The sequence below is a fragment of the Diabrotica virgifera genome, chromosome 8 (assembly GCF_917563875.1).
Source record: "Diabrotica virgifera virgifera chromosome 8, PGI_DIABVI_V3a".
Taxonomy (NCBI): Eukaryota; Metazoa; Arthropoda; class Insecta; order Coleoptera; family Chrysomelidae; genus Diabrotica; species Diabrotica virgifera.
In genome coordinates, this window is record NC_065450.1 from 162,879,412 (window position 1) to 162,899,061 (window position 19,650).

At 31.0% G+C, this 19,650-nt stretch overlaps 1 protein-coding gene across 3 annotated transcripts in view; it reads right to left on the minus strand.

The window, feature by feature from the left end:
* Positions 1-165: 165 nt before the first annotated feature.
* The window catches only part of LOC126889804 (peroxisomal multifunctional enzyme type 2), a 180,433-nt gene continuing 160,948 nt past the window's right edge, over positions 166-19,650 (minus strand). For all 3 annotated transcript variants that reach the window (XM_050658445.1, XM_050658446.1, XM_050658447.1), the window contains 2 exons: positions 12,615-12,818; positions 166-593 (listed from right to left, as the gene is read on the minus strand). In XM_050658445.1, coding sequence (XP_050514402.1) covers positions 382-593; positions 12,615-12,818 — 416 coding nt within the window. In that variant the 3' untranslated portion in view covers positions 166-381. The remainder of the gene's footprint in view (positions 594-12,614; positions 12,819-19,650) is intronic.

Here is a 19,650-nt window from a genome sequence, read left to right on the forward strand (position 1 = left end):
CCGTAATGCTTTTTGTAATTTTTCTAACCGCAGGCAAGTTTATTTGATTCATATATTCTATATGGTAGATGACGCATGTACACAGAACCAATGGACCGAGTGTATATTTTAGCATCGGAATATAAAACAATCATAATTGTTTCCTCACATATTAATAAACAAACATCTATTTTAAATTTATATATTCAAGTAATATATAAAATGTATAATATAAAACATCAGTTCCCTTAGACAAAAAGTGTAAAAATCTGCTAAAATAAAGATAACAGCTTAACCAAAAAAATATAATTTTTAACAATCACCTCGCATTGCTATACCAGACACAACGTAAAAAAATAGTTTAACAGAAATATTCATTTTAAACTTAATTTAAAGTGACGTTTACAGTTTAGCATTGGTCTTAAGAAGAGGTGCTAATTTTTGTGCCAACATGATGTTTCCGGTGACCTTGAGTTTTCCCTTCATGAAAGCTTGTTGAGGGTTAAGTTTTCCTTCAGCCATTTGCATGAAATCATCATCTGAGATGGTCAAGGTTGTGTTCGGTTTGCCTTCAGGTTTTCCTTCAAAGACCTTAGCATTTTTCAAATCCATGGCTAAAATTAAATTTATTTATTAATAAAACGTTAAAAACGCCTACTGTGTTTCAAGTACAAAAAAATTAGTTATTAAATATAAAACAATGAAATCATTTTTTATTGTCTTTTAAGAGTATACAGTAGCGCGCCATCAATATAACTTCGGGAGATAGTAGGTTTGTTCCAACACGACCAAGAACCGTCAGATTACCGTTTCGTTACTAGATAATTAACGTTCCATGGGTTCCATGGGAACGAAATAATATTAGACCTGGATCCCGCGTAAGAAAGAAAAGTTGATTAATAGCAAGCTGAAAATTTGTTAATAGCTTAACGGTGTCTAGTTGGACAAACTTTGATACACGGGAACACTGGAACAGGTGAAGTTTTAACTGTGGAGCATGATAAATGTGTCGTCCTGACAAGTTTATGATTGTGAAAAATAGAAAGTTGTTTTTAAGTTTATTCGATAGCCAACGTTATGTAATATATGAGAAAATGTCTGTCCGACAAAAATGTTGGGCATTTTAACGAGTCCGACACGTAGAACATGTCACATCACAGGAACTATGTTGGTGATGAATAGCAGTCTGATTTTTGCATGAGAGTTTAATGGAAAGGTTAAAAAAGCAATTGGAAGTTCTGTCCGACAAAATTAATGGGAAGTTTTCGTAGTCGGACATTCTAAACAGGTAAGATATAGACAAAAATGCTGGTGATAAATAGCTTTCCGACAAAGACGAAATTTAATTAAGTAAATTATTCCTTACCAAGAATGACCGTTGCCGGAAAAAAATAAGGGGTAGATTTTGTAGTCGGACAATTTAAAAAAATAATTTTTGAAATTTCAATAAGGGGTGATTATTCTATGTCAAAAGTACCTGCAATCAATTACAATCGATATCTTTCGATTTATCTCAACATCATTTAGATACCTCACTGTAATACATTTATAGTAGATCAGGCAAATTATATTATGGATTGAGTGGTCTAGCTATCTTTGTCTGCCACATGCGCGGGATCGCTTGGTTAAAAGAGATAGATAGACCACCTATCGACTTTTTGCACTGTATTCCCTGTCTACCCTTATGTCTATGAATACATTTCCATTTACGAAAAACTGTCACTTTTGACCATAATTCATAATAAATTGCAATCGTAACTTCAAATTTAAACTAATCGATTTATTTTGGCAGCAAATTATTTCTGGCCATGTGACATATTAACTACATTATTATTTCATTTGTAGAAAGTTGAGAAAAATTACGTGATACAATTTTAATAATAATTTATTTAGGTACCCTTTTTCAATCAAGCAAAGCATTATAGCACGAAGAATGATATTCAATAGAATTTTCACACTTATCTGGCAACTGAATATCATTGAATTGATGACCAAGTATTTTACTAACTTTGTAAAATGTTCGAAAATTACTCAAAAATGTTCCGTTGAATGGTTTCACTTTTGATTTGGCGACTTAAAATTTAAACTGTTGACACTCAAAAATAGACACAAAAACACTCCATAGTTAATATAAAATTTAATTTCCAACACACGTCGCAAACAGAAACTCAGAGACCATGTACTTTCAAATACTACTTTGTATAGCACAAAGTATCACACTGACAAATGCAGCCTTCTAATACATACTTCTAAGCATAATGTGTCATATTTACGTCTATTCTTATAAGCACCAAAGTTTAAGACTCTTCACATTTTTCAATGTCGTTTACAGGGTTAAGATTTGAGTATGGAAAAAAATGTATATAACGTTTTTTGTAGGAAATTTTCCGTACTTTCTGATGCGCCTAATTAGAAAACCCTAAGAGATTGCTTTCACATGCTCTTTGACATTTTTTATTGTCATTTTGAGAATGAATAAACTCCACCCAAAAAAATAATTGTTTTGCAGTATACACATGCATTGATACTTACCTCACAGTTTTTGGAGTGTGCATTTATATATCTGCACATGCAAATATGTGAATATAAATAATAATATACAACTAAAATAGCTTTATCAATATGTGACTAAGTCATTCTGAAAAAATGTTTTTTATTTATTTCCTTCGATTTGCCCAAACTTTTTGTCCGACATATAACTTTTTGCGTTACAAAATATAATTTGTACATAAACAAATCAAAATTAGCTTGCTATTTATCATTAACATTTTTGTCTATATCTTACATGTTTAGAATGTCCGACTAGGAAAACTTCCCATTCATTTTGTCCGACTGAACTTCCAATTGCTTTTTTAACCTTTCATTAAACTCTCATGCAAAAATCAGACTGCTATTCATCACCAACATAGTTCCTGTGATGTGACATGTTCTACGTGTCGGACTCGTTAAAATGCCCAACCTTTTTGTCGGACAAACATTTTTTCATATACTATATAACGTTGGCTATTGAATAAACTTAAAAACAACTTGCTATTTTTCACCATCATAAACTTGTCAGGACGACACATTTATCATGCTCCACAGTTAAAACTTCACCTGTTCCAGTGTTCCCGTGTATCAAAGTTTGTCCAACTAGACACCGTTAAGCTATTAACAAATTTTCAGCTTGCTATTAATCAACTTTTCTTTCTTACGCGGGATCCAGGTCTATATGTTCTATGGTATTGCGCAGGACGGTCGTGTTGGAACAAACCTAGTATCATACCTTTTTTCGTAAGGTTAGCGAAACGTTGGCAACAGTGCTTCGGAATTGTTTGACATAACTTGAATGTGACCTTAACTCATAGGCGCGCTAAATGGAAGTAATAGAAAACAATGTTGTTATTAGTAAATAAATATTTATAAAATTAAACCAAAATGGGTGAAAATTGTATGTTAACATGGGTATTTGCACGAAATAATAATAAATAATCATTTCGTTGTGAAGCGAAACAAGAGACGTCTTATTTTATTTAGTTCATAGAGCGCCGAAAGCACTTTAACTATATACTCGCATTAGAATTCGAAATATTTTTACGTAAAATATACTTATACATATATGTAACTAAAACTCACAATTAACAATAATATATTTTGTCAAATAGGCCAACAACTTAGTTCTATTACACAAAAATATAATAAATTAACTATAAATAAACACTACTTTCCTATGAAACAACAATAATAAATTCTTAAAATGAATGAAAACTAGTGCACTAAACAGATATCGATTAAGATAGCAGAACAGATAAGAGAAAATCTGATGCAGGTTTGTCAAAATGACAGTGACAATTTCTCTATGTTGCCTAATTAGTTATAATATGTTCGATTTCTTGTTAGAAATAAAAAATTTTAGTAGGTCCAAAATGACACAAAATCTATATGGGATAAAAAATTTTATTTGAAGAAAGTGTATGTTTTTTTCTTCTTAATGGCGGTACAGGCTCGTTTTTAATATTGTATTTAATTACAGAGTAATTTTCACATATAGTATTTTTACTACAAAAGCGATATTACGTAGGTCAAAATTTTTGACGTAAGACAACTGTCAAAACATTAGAATGTGACTTTTCATTATTGCCATGTTTATTAGAAACATGGCAATAATGAAAAGTCACATTCCAATGTTTTGACAGTTCTCTTACGTCAAAAATTTTGACCTACGTAATATCGCTTTTGTAGTAAAAATACTATACTAATCTATTACTCAAATTGGGCTCTGGACCGCCATTCTTTATTATATTACGAATATGTGTGCCAAACGTCTCGACAAAATCTTCAAAACTACAGCCGCAATCTTGGACCGCGTTTGTTGCTACCTGTTGATCGCTACTGTAGTCTCTTAAGCAAAGAGTTCAAGAATTATGTTTAGACTTTTATTTATTTTACTATTATTTTACATTATCTATGTTATCATTGTTGCCCAATTACAACAAATTCCTTAATTCATTTTAAATGAAGTGTATCACATAATTATTATTGAAGAAGTAGATTATACAACAAAACAAGTTAATATTCAATGTAAATAAATAAAAACATTAGAAATAGAAAACAGTAATTAAGTTATAATCTTACTTTAAAGTAAATAATAAAAACAATAAATATAATAAAACAAATACGTATAGTACAGAATAAAAACAAATCTGGAGTGTCAACACCGCAACTGTCAAATAAGGGTTAAGTACCAATTTATGCCAAAATGTCACCTTTGTTCGATCGCAGTTAGAGTGTAATCCGAACAAGTGTGCTGTATAAAAACGCTTTATACCTACTTATACAAATTAAATGAAACAAATTAGGGTACGTTTCTTTAAATTTACATTATTAGTAAACTTCCAATATCATTTCTAGGCGTATATAATAAAATATGTCTAGTGGCTGTAATTCCAGTGTACTCTACTAAACGATTGTAAAAAAGAACAAACCTACGATTTAAGAGGCAACAGTAGCGATCAACAGGTAGCAACTAACGCGGTCCAAGATTGCGGCTGTAATTTTGAATATTTTGTTGAGATATTTGGCACACATATTCGTAATATAATAAAGAATGGCGGTACAGAGCCCAATTTGAGAAATATATTAGTATGTGGAAATTACTCTGTAATTAAATACAATATTACAAAAAACCAGCCTGTACCGCCGTTAAGAAGAACAAAAAATACACTTTCTTCAAATAAACTTTTTTATCCCATGCCTAGATTTTGTGTCATTTTGTACCTACTAAATTTTTTTATTTCTAACAAGAAATCGAACATATTATAACTAATAACTAATTAGGCAACACAGATAAATTGTCACCGTCATTTTGACAAACCTGCGTCCGATTTTCTCTTATCTGTTCTGTTATCTTTATCGATATCTGTTCAGTGCAGTAGTTTATTATTTTAAGAATTCGCTATTGTTGTTTCATAGGAAAGCAGTGTTTATTTATAGTTAATTTATTATATTTTTGTGTAATAGAACTAAGTTGTTGGCCTATTTGAAAAAATAGATTATGGTTAAATGTGAGTTTTAGTTATATAGTAGGTAAGTATATTTTACGTAAAGATATTTCCAATTCTAATGTGAGTATATAAAGTTTTAGGAGGATTTTTATTCTAAAAATATTATCAATAGTTTAAATAATGGCTCTTGTTTCGCTTCACAACGAAATGATTATTTATTATTATTTCGTGCAAATACCCATGTTAACATACAATTTTCACCCATTTTAGTTTATTTTTATAAATATTTATTTACTAATAACAAAATTGTTTTCTATTACTTCCATTTAGCGCGCCTATGAGTAAAATTATCAAAATATTGATCTTAAATAATGTCAAAGATTAACACTGTTGCCAAAAGTTTCGCAGACTTTACGAAAAAAGGTATGATACTATCTCTTGAAGTTATATTGATGACGCGCTACTGTATGCTCTTAAATATTTCGTGTTGGCCTCATGTGATGTCACTTGTTATGACGCGGATGACGTGCAACGGTATTTATAATAGTTGCGTTTGCGGATATAGACCTGGGCGCATCTGTAAAAATATTAGTACATTTGGACGTTAAGAGGTGACTCAAATTTTATTGCAGAAATTGCTTGAAAATAAATCAAATAATAATATTTGAGTTATCCTCCCTCTCAAAAAGGTCCGGAATATTGTTTAAATAATCAAAATGTCAAAAAATTAAGAAAAAATTCGATTTTTTTCTTCGTTTTTTGATTATAACTTTAAAAGTGTTTATTTCCGAGAAAAGTTGTATAAACATAAAAGTTGCGTAATTAAATTTCCTATAATATAGAATTAGTTAATAATTTAAAAAATAGTCACCCTTGTTGCAAAATAGCAATAATTGCGAAAAAACCATACAAAAACAAGTATTCGCATTTTACGTTTTTCAACCATTTATGCTACACTTAGGACCTTCATATTTCACCCAGAAAAACTTTATGATACAGTTAAACAACACTGATAATTTCATTAAGATCGGTTCAATAGATTTTGCAAAATAAATTTTGCAATCTAGGTTTCGCAAAAAAATTCATTTTTTCAAAATGTTACAGGATTGAAAATAAAGCAGATAGCAAGTTGACATTTTTCTTGCGTATAGAAGTGCACTGTACCTTTCATTTGCAATTTTGCAGAATTAAAATCGCTTAACACCACGGCGTCAGGAATTTTTTTAAATAACCAATAATTATTGGTGCTACGCGCAGGACAGAGGAGAGTTCGCTCTGATTGGGCATTCCAATGATCTTTGGTAATAATTGATACATTTTAATTTTTATTACATTTCGATATAAATAATTAAATTTGTTTATTGCAAAATAAAAACACATACTCTATCCTTTGAAATAACACAATTTTTAGCAAAAACTTTCTTTGTTCATATATTTTAACTTAGAGAATAAAAGTTTATTATTTTTAAACATATGAAATTGTTTAAACAATATTTCACAAACAATAATAAAATAAGTTTGATTTTTGTGGAAATAAAATATTAAAATACAACAAAATATAGAGTAAGAAAATAATATATTAGATAAAGATTGGAAGAAATTTTGGTGGAAATCAACTTGTGTGAATCGAACACCGCTGTCCTGCGCGTAGCACCAAAAATTATTGTTAATTTAAAAAATTTCCGGACGCCGTGGTAATTAATCGATGTTAACTTTTCAAATTGCAAATGAAAGGTACAGTACACTTTTATAAGCAAAAAAAATTTCAACCTGCTACCTGCTTTATTTTCAGTCCTGTAACCTTTTAAAAAAATGAATTTTTTTTGCGAAAGCTGGATGGCAAAATTTATTTTGCGTAATCTATTGCACCGATCTTAATGAAATTTTATTGTTTAACTGTATCCTAAAGTTTTTCTGGGTGAAATATGAAGGTCCTAAGTGTAGCATAAATGGTTGAAAAACGTAAAATTCAAATACTTGTTTTTGTATGGTTTTTTCGCAATTAATGCTATTTTGCAACTAGGGTGACTATTTTTTAAATTTATAACTAATTCTATATTGTAGAAAATTTAATTACGCAACTTTTATGTCAGTACAAATTTTCTCGGAAATGAATACTTTTAAAGTTATAATCAAGAAACGAAGAAAAAAATCGAATTTTTCCTTCATTTTTTAACATTTTGATTATTTAAACAATGTTCCGGATCTTTTTGAGGGAGAGGATAACTCAAATATTATTATTTGATCTATTTTCAAGCAATTTCTTTAAAAAAATTTGAGTCACCTCTCAACGTCCATCTCAAAACAGATGCGCCCTGGACTAATACCTGAAATTGTCAGAAAATTGGATAAATTGTCAGAAAACGCATGCGTGCTTTAAAATAATATAAATAATATCGTTAATAGATCAATATACAAGGTATATTTACCTAGTATAATTTAATAATTTGTTATTAATATTAATTAAAAGTAAATATACCGTGTATATTTATCTATTAACGGTATAATTTATATTTAGGTGAGGTTAGGAATTGTCAACGACAAATTGTCCAGGGGGTATCCGCGAACGCAACTATTGTACGGACCTTAAATCAAGCTTCTAGCCAAGCACAGCAGACTTCTATGCTACGTTCGTGTTCGTTCCCTAGATAAGTTCAGACGCCAGTTTCAGACACGTGGTCGGTAGATGTGTCAATTAATTTCTAACCAATGACAACGTACATGAAATACATACCGAGCAGGCGTCTAAAATTGACGTCTTACCGTTTCTTGGAAATGAACATAGTATAATTTTGTTTATTTTTTATTCACTTACATGCGGCATTTAACAAAACGAAGCATTACAAAGTCATCGAAATGTTTCAAAGTGTGGGGTCCATCCATGCCAAGTGGTCCAATATAAATTAAGTTGGTTGCTTGACTATTTTTAATATTTTTTATTTTTCTACCTTTTAAACTTCAGTCTATAGAGACTACAAAATTACATTTATTTTATTTTTAAAAAATTTAGTTTGCCGATGACGGCCATTTTTGTTAAAGCGCATCGATCATTGGAAAACATGGCTTCGCTCTTTAGCCAATATATTCACTGAGGTATGCTCTAAAAACGGCCTATAGCATTACATATTTAATTTCAAACTACCCTTAAGACCTTAAATGAACCCCAAAGTTTGAAAAGGTAAACTGATAAAATTCCATTTTCAGCATTATTTTAACAGCAAAAGGCAAGCCGGTTAACAGCATATAGACTAACAGCCGCTATAGGTGAAATTTCTTAATCATTTTAGGCACGATGGGACCTTATAATTTAAATAGTAGAACCTAAAAGAAAACGTTTGAACACTGTGCCGTCACTTTTCAGTGGCACATGCGTCGACAGTGGCGCATCAAACTTTCCACTTATGGAGGGGATAAATAAATTAAAAGTTACCCTCCCTTACTAACAGAATTAAATTTTTTTTATTTTTTTAAGTTCTATGTGATTAACACATAGGATTCAGCGTAGTTTTAACATACCACCCCCTTCCCCCTGCCCCCACTATCAAGAAATTCATTTTTCGTTTTTATTTTTTTTTTGGTGGGATGCAATCAATTTTAAAATTTCAAAAAATTCACACGCATAGCTAAGGCTTTTATAAAACATGCCTATTTTTTATAGACCTATAGAGTGTACATAACCTCAAAAAATTAAAAGAATTTTTTTTTTCAAAAAAGGGTATAACTTTTTTTGAGGAATAGCTGCAGGTCTAATTTTTTCTTAATCTTGTGTGTTTTATCAAACACTATATTTTTAATTTTTTTCAGATTTTTTCGTAAGGCTTCCCACCTTCAAAAATCCGAAAAACTGTTTTTGGGGGGTTTTGGGGGATTTTCCCTATTTTATAGACTTCATAATATATCAAATCAATTTTGTTTTTATAGGTTATATGTAACTTGAAGTAACTGAGTCCTTTAGAATATTTAAAAATCAGAAAAACACGTTCAAACCCCGCAAAACCCCCTTAAAAAGCAGTTTTTTGGATTTTTGAAGGTGACCAGCGTTACAGAAAAATCTGAAAAAAATTAGAAATATAGTGTTTGATAAAATACACAAGACTAAGAAAAAATTAGATCTGCAGCTATCCCCAAAAAAAAGTTATATAGTTTTTTTCAAAAAAAATTTTTTTAATTTTAAGACGTGTTTTATAAAAGCCTTAATTATGCGTGTAAATTTTTTGAAATATTAAAATTGATTGCATCCCACCAAAAAAAAAATAAAATCGAAAAATAAAGTTTTTGATGGTGGAGGCAGGGAGAAGGGGGTGGTGGGTTAAAATTACGATGAATCTTATGTCTTAATCACATAGAACTTAAAAAAATGAAAAAAATTAAATTCTGGTAATGAGGGAGGGTATTTTTTAATTTATGTATCCCGTCCATAAGTGGAAAGTTTGATGCGCCACTGTAGACGCATGTGCCACTGAAAAGTGACGGCACAGTGCTCAAACGTTTTCTTTTAGGTTCTACTATTTAAGTTATAGGGTCCCGTCGTGCCTAAAATGATTAAGAAATTTCACCTATAGCGGCTCTTAGTCTAATAAGGCAAGCATAATTGGTTTGTAATTTTTTTCTGCAAAAAACATTCATACATACTTTAAGTAAAAAAAGTTTGAGCTTTGAGACTTGAGTAAATTTTTTCAAAAAAAATCTCAAAAATGTAATTTTTTGAAAAATCTCAAAGTTTGACCCCGTGTATCTCGGCACGGATGAAATAATTTGAAATTTGGCTGAATGTTAGCCCCTAGCAAGTAGAATAAGAAGTAAAAATTTGGAGTTGCAGACTTACCTCATATAGGAGTTACAGGCCTGAAAAAATGTACAAAAATCAAAATGGTCAAAATTTGAGCTTTGCAGGCAGGGTAATTAAAATTCAAATAAACTGTCTAATGAAATAAAAATTAATCTATTTTCACCAGATTTCACAATGAATACAAATTTATACAGGGTGCGCCAAAGAAAAGAGTTCACCTTGATATTTGGCAGTTATTATAATATTTTAAGGGAATGCCGAAACAGGTCGATTTTTATTTTTAAATTACAATTTTTTTATATATATTTCATACGTCTCCATGACGTGTCATCGTCAGTGACGTCATCCATTTGGACGTGATGACGTAATCGATGATTTTTTTAATGGGAATAGGGATCGTATGTTATTTCATTTGAAAGAGTGTTCAATTCTCTGTTCAGTAGTATAAACAATTATTTATACAGGGTGGCCAAAAAATAATTTTTGAATTAAAGTAATTGACACAAAAAGAAGAATGTATGTAATTTATTTAAATCAAAATACATTTTATTGCTGTCATACAATAGAAAAAAAATTATTATTTGGCAAATAAACATTGATTTTCTCTTAAATTAAATGTTCAAACTGTCAAGAAGTAGGTGAGAGGCTGTTTGTGATTTAATTTAAGCGAAAAGAAATGTTTATTTGTGAAATAAACATTTTTTTCTATTTTCTGATAGCAGTACAATGTATTTTTAGTTGCCACAAGACCCCTATTCCCATTTTAAAAAATCATCGATTACGTCATCACGCTCTAATGGATGACGTCACGTAGTATGAAATATATCCCAAAAAGTTGCAATATAATAAAAATAAAAATGGACCTATTTCAGCATTTCCTTAAAATCTAATAGGTAACTATTGCCAAATATCGAGGTGGACTCTTTTCTTTGACCCACCCTGTATAAATTTGTATTCATTGTAAAATCTGGTGAAAATACATTAATTTTAATTTCATTAGACAGTTTATTTGAATTTTAATTACCCTGCCCGCAAACGCTCAAATTTTGACCATTTTGATTTTTGACCATTTTTTCAGGCCTGTAAATTTTTACTTCTTATTTTACTTGCTAGGGGCTAACATTCAGCCAAATTTCAAATTTTTTCATCCTTTCCCATCAGGGATATAAGGGGTACAACTTTGAGATTTTTCAAAAAATTACATTTTCGAGATTTTTTTTGAAAAAAGTTACTTAAGTCTCAAAGCTGAAACTTTTTTTATTTAAAGTATGTACGTATGTCTATTCCAGAAAAAAAAATTACAAACCATTATCGGCTTGCCTTATGCTATCAAAAAAAATGCTGAAAATGGAATTTTATCAGTTTACCTTTTCAAACTTTGAGGTTCATTTAAGGCCTTAAGGGTAGTTTGAAATTAAATAATGCTACAGGCATTTTTTTAGAGCATACTTTTCTAAAAAGTTTGGTTTTTGATTTATTGTTCTAAGACAAACCTCAGTAAAAATACTGGCTAAAGAGCGAAGCTGTTTTCCGTGAAAATGATCGACACGCTTTAACAAAAATGGCCGTCATCGGCAAACTAAATTTTTTTAAAATAAAATGAATACGATTTTGTACTCTCTATAGACTGACGTTTAAAAGGTAGAAAAATAAAAAATATTAAAAATAGTCAAGCAACCACCTTTGGACCATTTGGCTTGGATTGACCCTGTGGCAAGAAACTGCTGGTGTGATAATTAAATTATATAGACGGGTTAACAAGCAGACTCAAAAGAAACATTTTATTATTTTTTTGTTAAGGCGTACTATCTATGGTTTCATGACATCTCGTAACGCGACAGTTTGTAACCCAACAAGTGGTAACGGACAATTCGCAACGGCGACAGTTCGTAACTGTACATATACGTAACGGTACAATTCGTAACAAGCCAAAAATATTTCAATAATTTTTGAATTGGAAATGTCCAATTGTGAGTTATTGACATAAGGTCTGATAAGGTAATTAATTTATGGGGAATTCAGTTTGTTAAACTGAACACACCAAAAACATATGGTTAAGGATACATTCCGTTTTGTAAAACTGTGTCCCTCTTAGCATCTGGTTTGTATTTTACATGTGAATTTATATGACCCATATTATTTCGTTTTGAGAAAAGTTATTAAAAATTAAGAAAATAAAATTAGCAAAAATAGTAATTAAAGCGTACCGCTATAAACTTATTGTAAAGTAAAATGATGGCTTATTCAAAAAAAAATTATTGGAAGGAATGTATAGAAGAGTTATGTACAAATGAAAGAACTCTTCTAGAATGACAGAAAAAGTTAATTACTATTCATACTAAAAACTTAAAAAATAAACTTACTCCATTGTTTAACTTGTTTGCCATCCTTTGTAATATTGTACAAGAAGACTCCACCAACAGATTTGGCTTTGCTGGGATCAGCCTTGACTTGGTCAATGATAAATTCGAAGATAGCGTCACTTTTTAAGTTGGACATACTGAGTGATTTTAAAGTTGCTGTTGTGGATTCGTTAGGTTTGACAGATTTAAGGTCTATGTAGGCACCTGGAAATAAATGAAAAATATTAAGTTTATTTTTTGAAATGTAAAGATAAAATATTAAAACCAGTTTGTTAATATTTTTATTTTAAAAATTATGGTAGGAGAGCCCAAGCGGGGATTTTTGCAGTTACTCGAGCGCGTCAGATTATCATATGGGAAGAAACCTGGTACCCTACAGATGTACCTCTACCATATATTGGCTCTTAACGCAGGGAAGTTCGTTAAGGGGGGCCCGAAAAAAAAATCTATCCTTAAAAATACTCGAAATTGTCAGATTAAGATAAGGTAAGTTAAGTACATGCAAAAGAGTGTATATTTCAGAAATCTGACGATCTGTAAGGAAATGGGTGAGTCAAAAAGTTTCACAAAAAAGCGAATATTTCGCGAAATGAACATCAGATCGAAAAACTAAAAAATATGAAAGGCAAAGTTTTTCAATCCTAATAGCGACAATAATAATATTGAAAAATATTAAAAATGTTACTAAAAGATTTTTAAATTGAAAACTTATTGGTCGATTCGTTGATCGACTAAATCGTCGATTCAGAGTGCTGGACTGCGCTCCGTATTCTAAGTGAAAAATAAGACTGTTTTGTCTTCGCATTGCAAAAATGGTATACATTTTTATTTTTGAAAAATATGACTTCAATATTTTTCAAAAATCTATCGAATGCTACTAAACATGACCCCCCACGGAGAGGGGTGGGGGGTAAATTTAAAATTTTAAATACAAACCCCGCGATATTTCGCAAAATGAACATCAGATCGAAAAACTGCAAACTACACGTTCAAAATGTTTTTGAAAAATCTATCGAATGGTACCAAACACGACCCCCACGGAGGTGGGGTGGGGGGTTACTTTAAAAACTTAAATGGGACCCCAATTTTTATTACAGATTTTGATTCTTTACGTAAAAATAAGCAACTTTTATTAGAGACATTTTTTCGAATTATGGATAGATGGCGCTATATCGGAAAAAATATTGTTGGAAATGGAAAATTAAATTAAAAAATGGAAAGTCCCCACTAAAATGGAAAATTTTACTTAACTTTTTTTGGTTTTAGGACCTAATAATCACAACCCAATAGGTCTCCATAACGCTTGACTGACTGCAAATTTAGCATACTTTGCTCCCCTACCACTAACAAAATTATAGATATTTTTTTCAATTTATATCATACACCAATTTCCAATTTGTCCTATCTACATTACTACAGTGCAAGCCTTCTTCTAATGGGTCGAAAAAATAATACATCTGGAGGAATATGGTTGGGGAACACAGAGCCCAGTTCGCTAATAGGTCTGCTTAATATAATTATTATGGATATGGAGACAAATTTTGGGTGCATGAAGAAGCAGCAAAAATGTATTTATAGAGAGCAGAGAATAACATGCCTGTGTATAACAAAGGAGATACTCAACAATGTACAAATTAAGGACAATAAAACTATTTAGCCAAATTATGAAAATTTGGAAAAGAGTATGTGATTGATAGATGGATAGGCATGGAGAGAAAAGCATCACAGAAAATATGTATGTGATTTAAAAGAAATGTTCTTCATCAACTATTCCTTTTTTAAGAAAGCATATGCTGGAACATCAGCCCAATAAATGACCGTTTTGGAGTGTAATTTTCATGGGCAACGAATTGCATGAAAATTTGGATTTAGGTTCTACTTACCTTCCACTTCGAAGTTGAATTTGTGCCGTTGGTTGCTTTTACTTGGGGGATGACAGTCACTCTTTCTCGGGGGGCCAAAAACGCGTGTTTAAAATACGCCCGGTAATGGATAAATCGACAGATTATACGCAACTTTCGTTCTATAAAGTTTTTTACGTAAGTCAATACTTTTCGAGTTATTCGCGATTGAAAATGTTGATTTTTCGACAAAAAAAACTATGTTTTCAGAGCGTTTTTCGCAAATAACTCAAAAAGTAAATATTTTATCGAAAAAATATTCTTAGTAAAAGTGTAGCTTATAAAAAAAACGAAAAAAATGGTGTATCAGTAAAGTCTATAAATTGAGTAAAAGCAAAGTTGTAGCTCATGAAAAATACGTTCTTATTCGTCTAATTCCAAATCGAATAATTCAACGCGAAATCACCGAAACATTAAGCACTTTTCCGGAAAAGCTAATTAACATTTTTAAAGTATCTAAAAAAAGCTTTATATTTGTTTGTTACAAAAGGTTCTATCATCAAAAATAAACGAGTTACACTGAAAAAAAAAGTTGACCCCTTTTTTTTTGGTAAAAAAAAATCGTGAAAACCTCCCTCTATTTAGCACCCTAAATAAAATTAATCGTTACCGCTTTACCATTTATTTTAACTGTATGTGTATTGTTTATATGATCTCTAAGTTTCATTGGTTTGAAGTGCTTATTTTTAAAAAAAAAATGGTTTTATAATAAAAAAAAAATCGAAAAATGTTTGAAAAATTTCCTTTTTTCAAAATAACTTAAAAAGTATTAGTGATAAGAAAAATCGTAAGGAGTAAAAAAATGTAGATTTTGCTATTATAAATATGATAGTTTCATTTTGTTTTTCCGTAAGACAAAAATTGGTTAAGATATGGTTGTTCAAAATTTGCATACACTCGTGATTAGTGACCCGTTCAAGCTTTTTCAACTATAACCCTTTCAAAAATAGGCACTTTAAACCGGTGAGACTGACGGATCACATAAAAAATAAACAAGTAAATTGTTTATAAAGCGGTAGCGATTAATTTCATTTGGGGATCTTAACTCGAAGAGATTTTCATGATTTTTTTTACCAAAAAAAAAAGCTGTATTTTGAAAAATAAAACTTTATTTTCAGCATAACTCGCTTATTTTTAATGCTACAAACTTTCGATTTGGAATTAGACGAATAAAAACGTATTTTTCATGAACTAGAACTTTGTTTTTACTCGATTGATAGACTTAACTGATACACCATTTTTCGGTTTTTTATAAACTACACTTTTGCTAAGGGTATTTGTTTTCGATTAAATATTTAATTTTTGAGTTATTTACGAAAAACCGTCTGAAAACGTAGTTTTTTTTTGTCGAAAAATAAACATTTTCAATCGCAAGTAACTCGAAAAGTATTGACTTACATAAAAAACTCTAAAGAACAAAAGTTGCTTAAAATCAGTCAATTTATCCATTTCCGGTGTTACCTTGAACGTATGTTTTTTCACTCCCGAGAAGGGGTGACTGTCACCCACAAGTAAAAGCAACCAACGGCACAATTTCAGCTTTGAAGTGGAGGGTAAGTAGAACCTAAATCCAAATTTTCATGCAATTCGGAGTTGCCCCTGAAAATTACACGGTATCGCCGTATTTCCCGTTCATTTACTGGGCTATATGTGAAAACTGAAAGAAATATGTACATACAGTGTATGTACATCAAAGATCAGTGTTAAGTTCTTATGTATTCTTATTAGCGCTGGATCCTAAAACAGGGTATATTCAAGGCGTTCCTGTTCCCATCCCTTATGGTGATCATGTGGTTTTAGTAAGAAATAATGAAAGAGAATTAAAGCAAAGAATGGAACAATGAAACAGTTACGAAAAAAAAGACTATGGATTTTAACAACTCGGTATGAGGTAGGTAGGCTATAGGTTAAGAGGTAGAAATAGAACAAGAGACCATTGATATCTAGGAGAGTGGAAACCAGGATATGGATATCTACAATAATATATTGAAAGACGACAATTAGATTGGTGTGGAGTTACTGCTGGGTCAAGAAATAAAAATATAAAGGAAAAAGCAGAGATCCAACCTGTTGCGGACTCATATCTCAGCTTGACTTAGGTTTCAACAGCATCAATCAGGATCAATCAGGATCCAGAACCGACTGTTACTATGGTAACAAGTGCCTCTAGCATATCAGAGCCAACTTAAAGGTGGTGGTAGGGACCTCACATAATATCAAATCTACCGAAGTCCCGAAGACTTATAAAATACCTACAGCTCCCGGAGCGCACCATGGCTAGTGAGAGAAACCCTGCCTGTGTAAAGATTAGTGGGTGTAGGACCGACGAGAACGTCTATCACCGGCCATGATTCGCTCCGTGAACTGTAGTTAGTGGAAAATATTAATTGGCTGCAGTTTAGCAGTTGTCGAATAGACAGCTTCTATAATAGAGAGGAGAGAAATGAATATTCTTACATTGATTTGTGTTATTTACTCTACATTCACAATCAAGATGCAGTAGAAGTAAACAAACCGAGACAGATTCACTGTTACAAGGAGCACTCCTGAATCATGATTTACAATGGATTATAGATTTTAAATAACAAATGATGATTTACAAATTGTATACATTGTAAATCATGATTCAGGAATGCTCCTTGTAACAGTTAACATGTCTCGGTGTGTTTACTTCTACTGCATCTTGATTTAGTCCATGTGGTGAGACCGCTCCCGTCTGGAAAATTTTTGATTCTTATTCAAAAATGTCCCCTTTAAACAAATCTGAAGGGTGCCGGGTGGAATTTTTGGGCAGAAATTGTTTAAACAATTTTTTTAAACAAATAAAAAAGATCACGATTTTTTGCTCCGGAACATATATTTTTGAGTTTTGTCTGTGATTCTGAACAAGAAAGGTATCTTGTAAATTTTCTCAAAAATTGATAGTTTTCGAGTTATCGGCGATTTAAAATCTGAAAAATGCGAAAATACGCATTTTCGAAACTTAAAAACTCGTATTCAAATTAGTATTTTTGAGGTTGCTAGATACTTAAATTGAAGACTAAATATTCAGCTTCCAGATTCTGAAGAGTGATCACGTCTAACTTTAATTTATATCGTTGTTTTTTAATTGTTAAATATGCGTGTTTATCCGATTTTTTTGCCGGTGCGGCGCGCTCCGTTTCAAAAATCTCCTATTTTCTTCCGAAAAATAATTTTAAAAGATTCTTTGGGACATTCTAAATAAAATAAGTTTCTTGACATTTTTCTCAAAAGTTAATAGTTTTAAAGTTATAAGCGATTTAAAATCCGAAAATGCGTTTTTTATCATTTTTCGGATTTTCAATCGCTTATCACTTAAAAACTATTAACTTTTGAGAAAAATGTCAAGAAACTTATTTTATTTAGAATGTCCCAAAGAATCTAGAAAAAATATTTTTCGGATGAAAATAGGAGATTTTTGAAATGGAGCGCGCCGCACCAGCAAAAAAATCGGATAAACACGCATATTTAACAATTAAAAAACAACGGTATAAATTAAAGTAAGACGCGATCACTCTTCAGAATCTTGAAGCTGAATGTTCAGTCTTCAATCTAAGTATCTGGCAACCTAAAAAATACTAATTTAAATATGAGTTTTTAAGCCTCGAAAATGCGTATTTTCGAATTTTTCAGATTTTAAATCGCCTATAACTATAAAACTATCAATTTATGAGAAAAATTACAAGATACCTTTCTTGTTTAGATTGACCCAAAAAATCTAAAAATATATGTTCCAGAGCAAAAAAACATGATCTTTTGTATTTGTTTAAAAAAATTGTTTAAACAATTTCTGCCTAAAAATTCCGCCCGGCACCCCTCAGATTTATTTAAAGGGGACATTTTTGAATAGGAATCCACAAAAAAAACCGAATCAGAAATTTTTTTCAGACGGGAGCGGTCTCACCGCATGGACTAATTGTGATTTTAGTATACATATATACACTCTGGACCAAAATTAACCGGCCACCTTAAAAATAGGTCATTTTTGATGTCTTATATCTCCTAAACCTGTCGTCCGATTTAAGTGATTTTTTTAATATGTTATAGCCTTAGTCCTTGACAATAACGCTATAATAATATTGTTGCTAAACAGGTAAATTTTCATTGTAGCCTAACTATAGCATCATGCTTTTTCAACATTTTGTTTTTTGATTGATTCGCTTATGTTGGATAATAAAAAAGTTAGGTGCTTTAACAACTAGACATGTTTTTTATAAATACAGGGTGTTTTTAAAAATGTTTGGCAAAGTTTAAGGAGTAATTCTGCATGAAAAAATGACATTTTGCTTTATAAACTTATGTCCGCAAATGCTTCGTTTCCGAGATAGGGTGTGTTGAAATTTCTCTGATAAACTGACGATTTATTTATTGCTTTAAAACCGGTTGAGATATGCAAATGCAATTTGGTGGGTTTTATGACGTAGTTATTGCATATTTTTTGACATACAATTATGAATTTAATATTCACCATTGGCGCGCATACGGGTATGAGCCATCATATTACCCGTATGCGCGCCAATGGTGAATATTAAATGCTTAATTGTATGCCAAAACATGTGCAATAACTACATCTTAAAACCCACCAAATTTCATTTGCATATCTCAACCGGTTTTAAAGCAATAAATAAATCGTCAGTTTGTCAGAAAAATGTCAACACCCCCTATCTCGGAAACGAAGCATTTGTGGACATCAGTTTATAAAGCAAACTGTCATTATTTTTTCATGCAGCATTTAACCTTAAACTTTGCCAAAAAAATTTAAAAACACCCTGTATTGATAAAAACATGTCTAGTTGTTAAAGCACCTAACTTTTTTATTATTCAACATAGGCGAATCAATCAAAAAACAAAATGTTGAGAAAGCATGAGGCTATAGTTGTGTTTTAATTTCAGTATTCTACAAATGCTAGAATATTCCGCAGGGTGGTGCAAACTTTAAGAAAAAAACACAGTTTGATTCGAACACCCGGTATACACTGAAAATTTTCCCGTTTAGCAACAATATTATTATAGCGATATTGTCAAGGAATAAGACTATACCATATTAAAACAAGCTGAAAATGCGAGCATTGTCATAACGAAAACTTTGTATATTTACGTATTTTAATTCATAA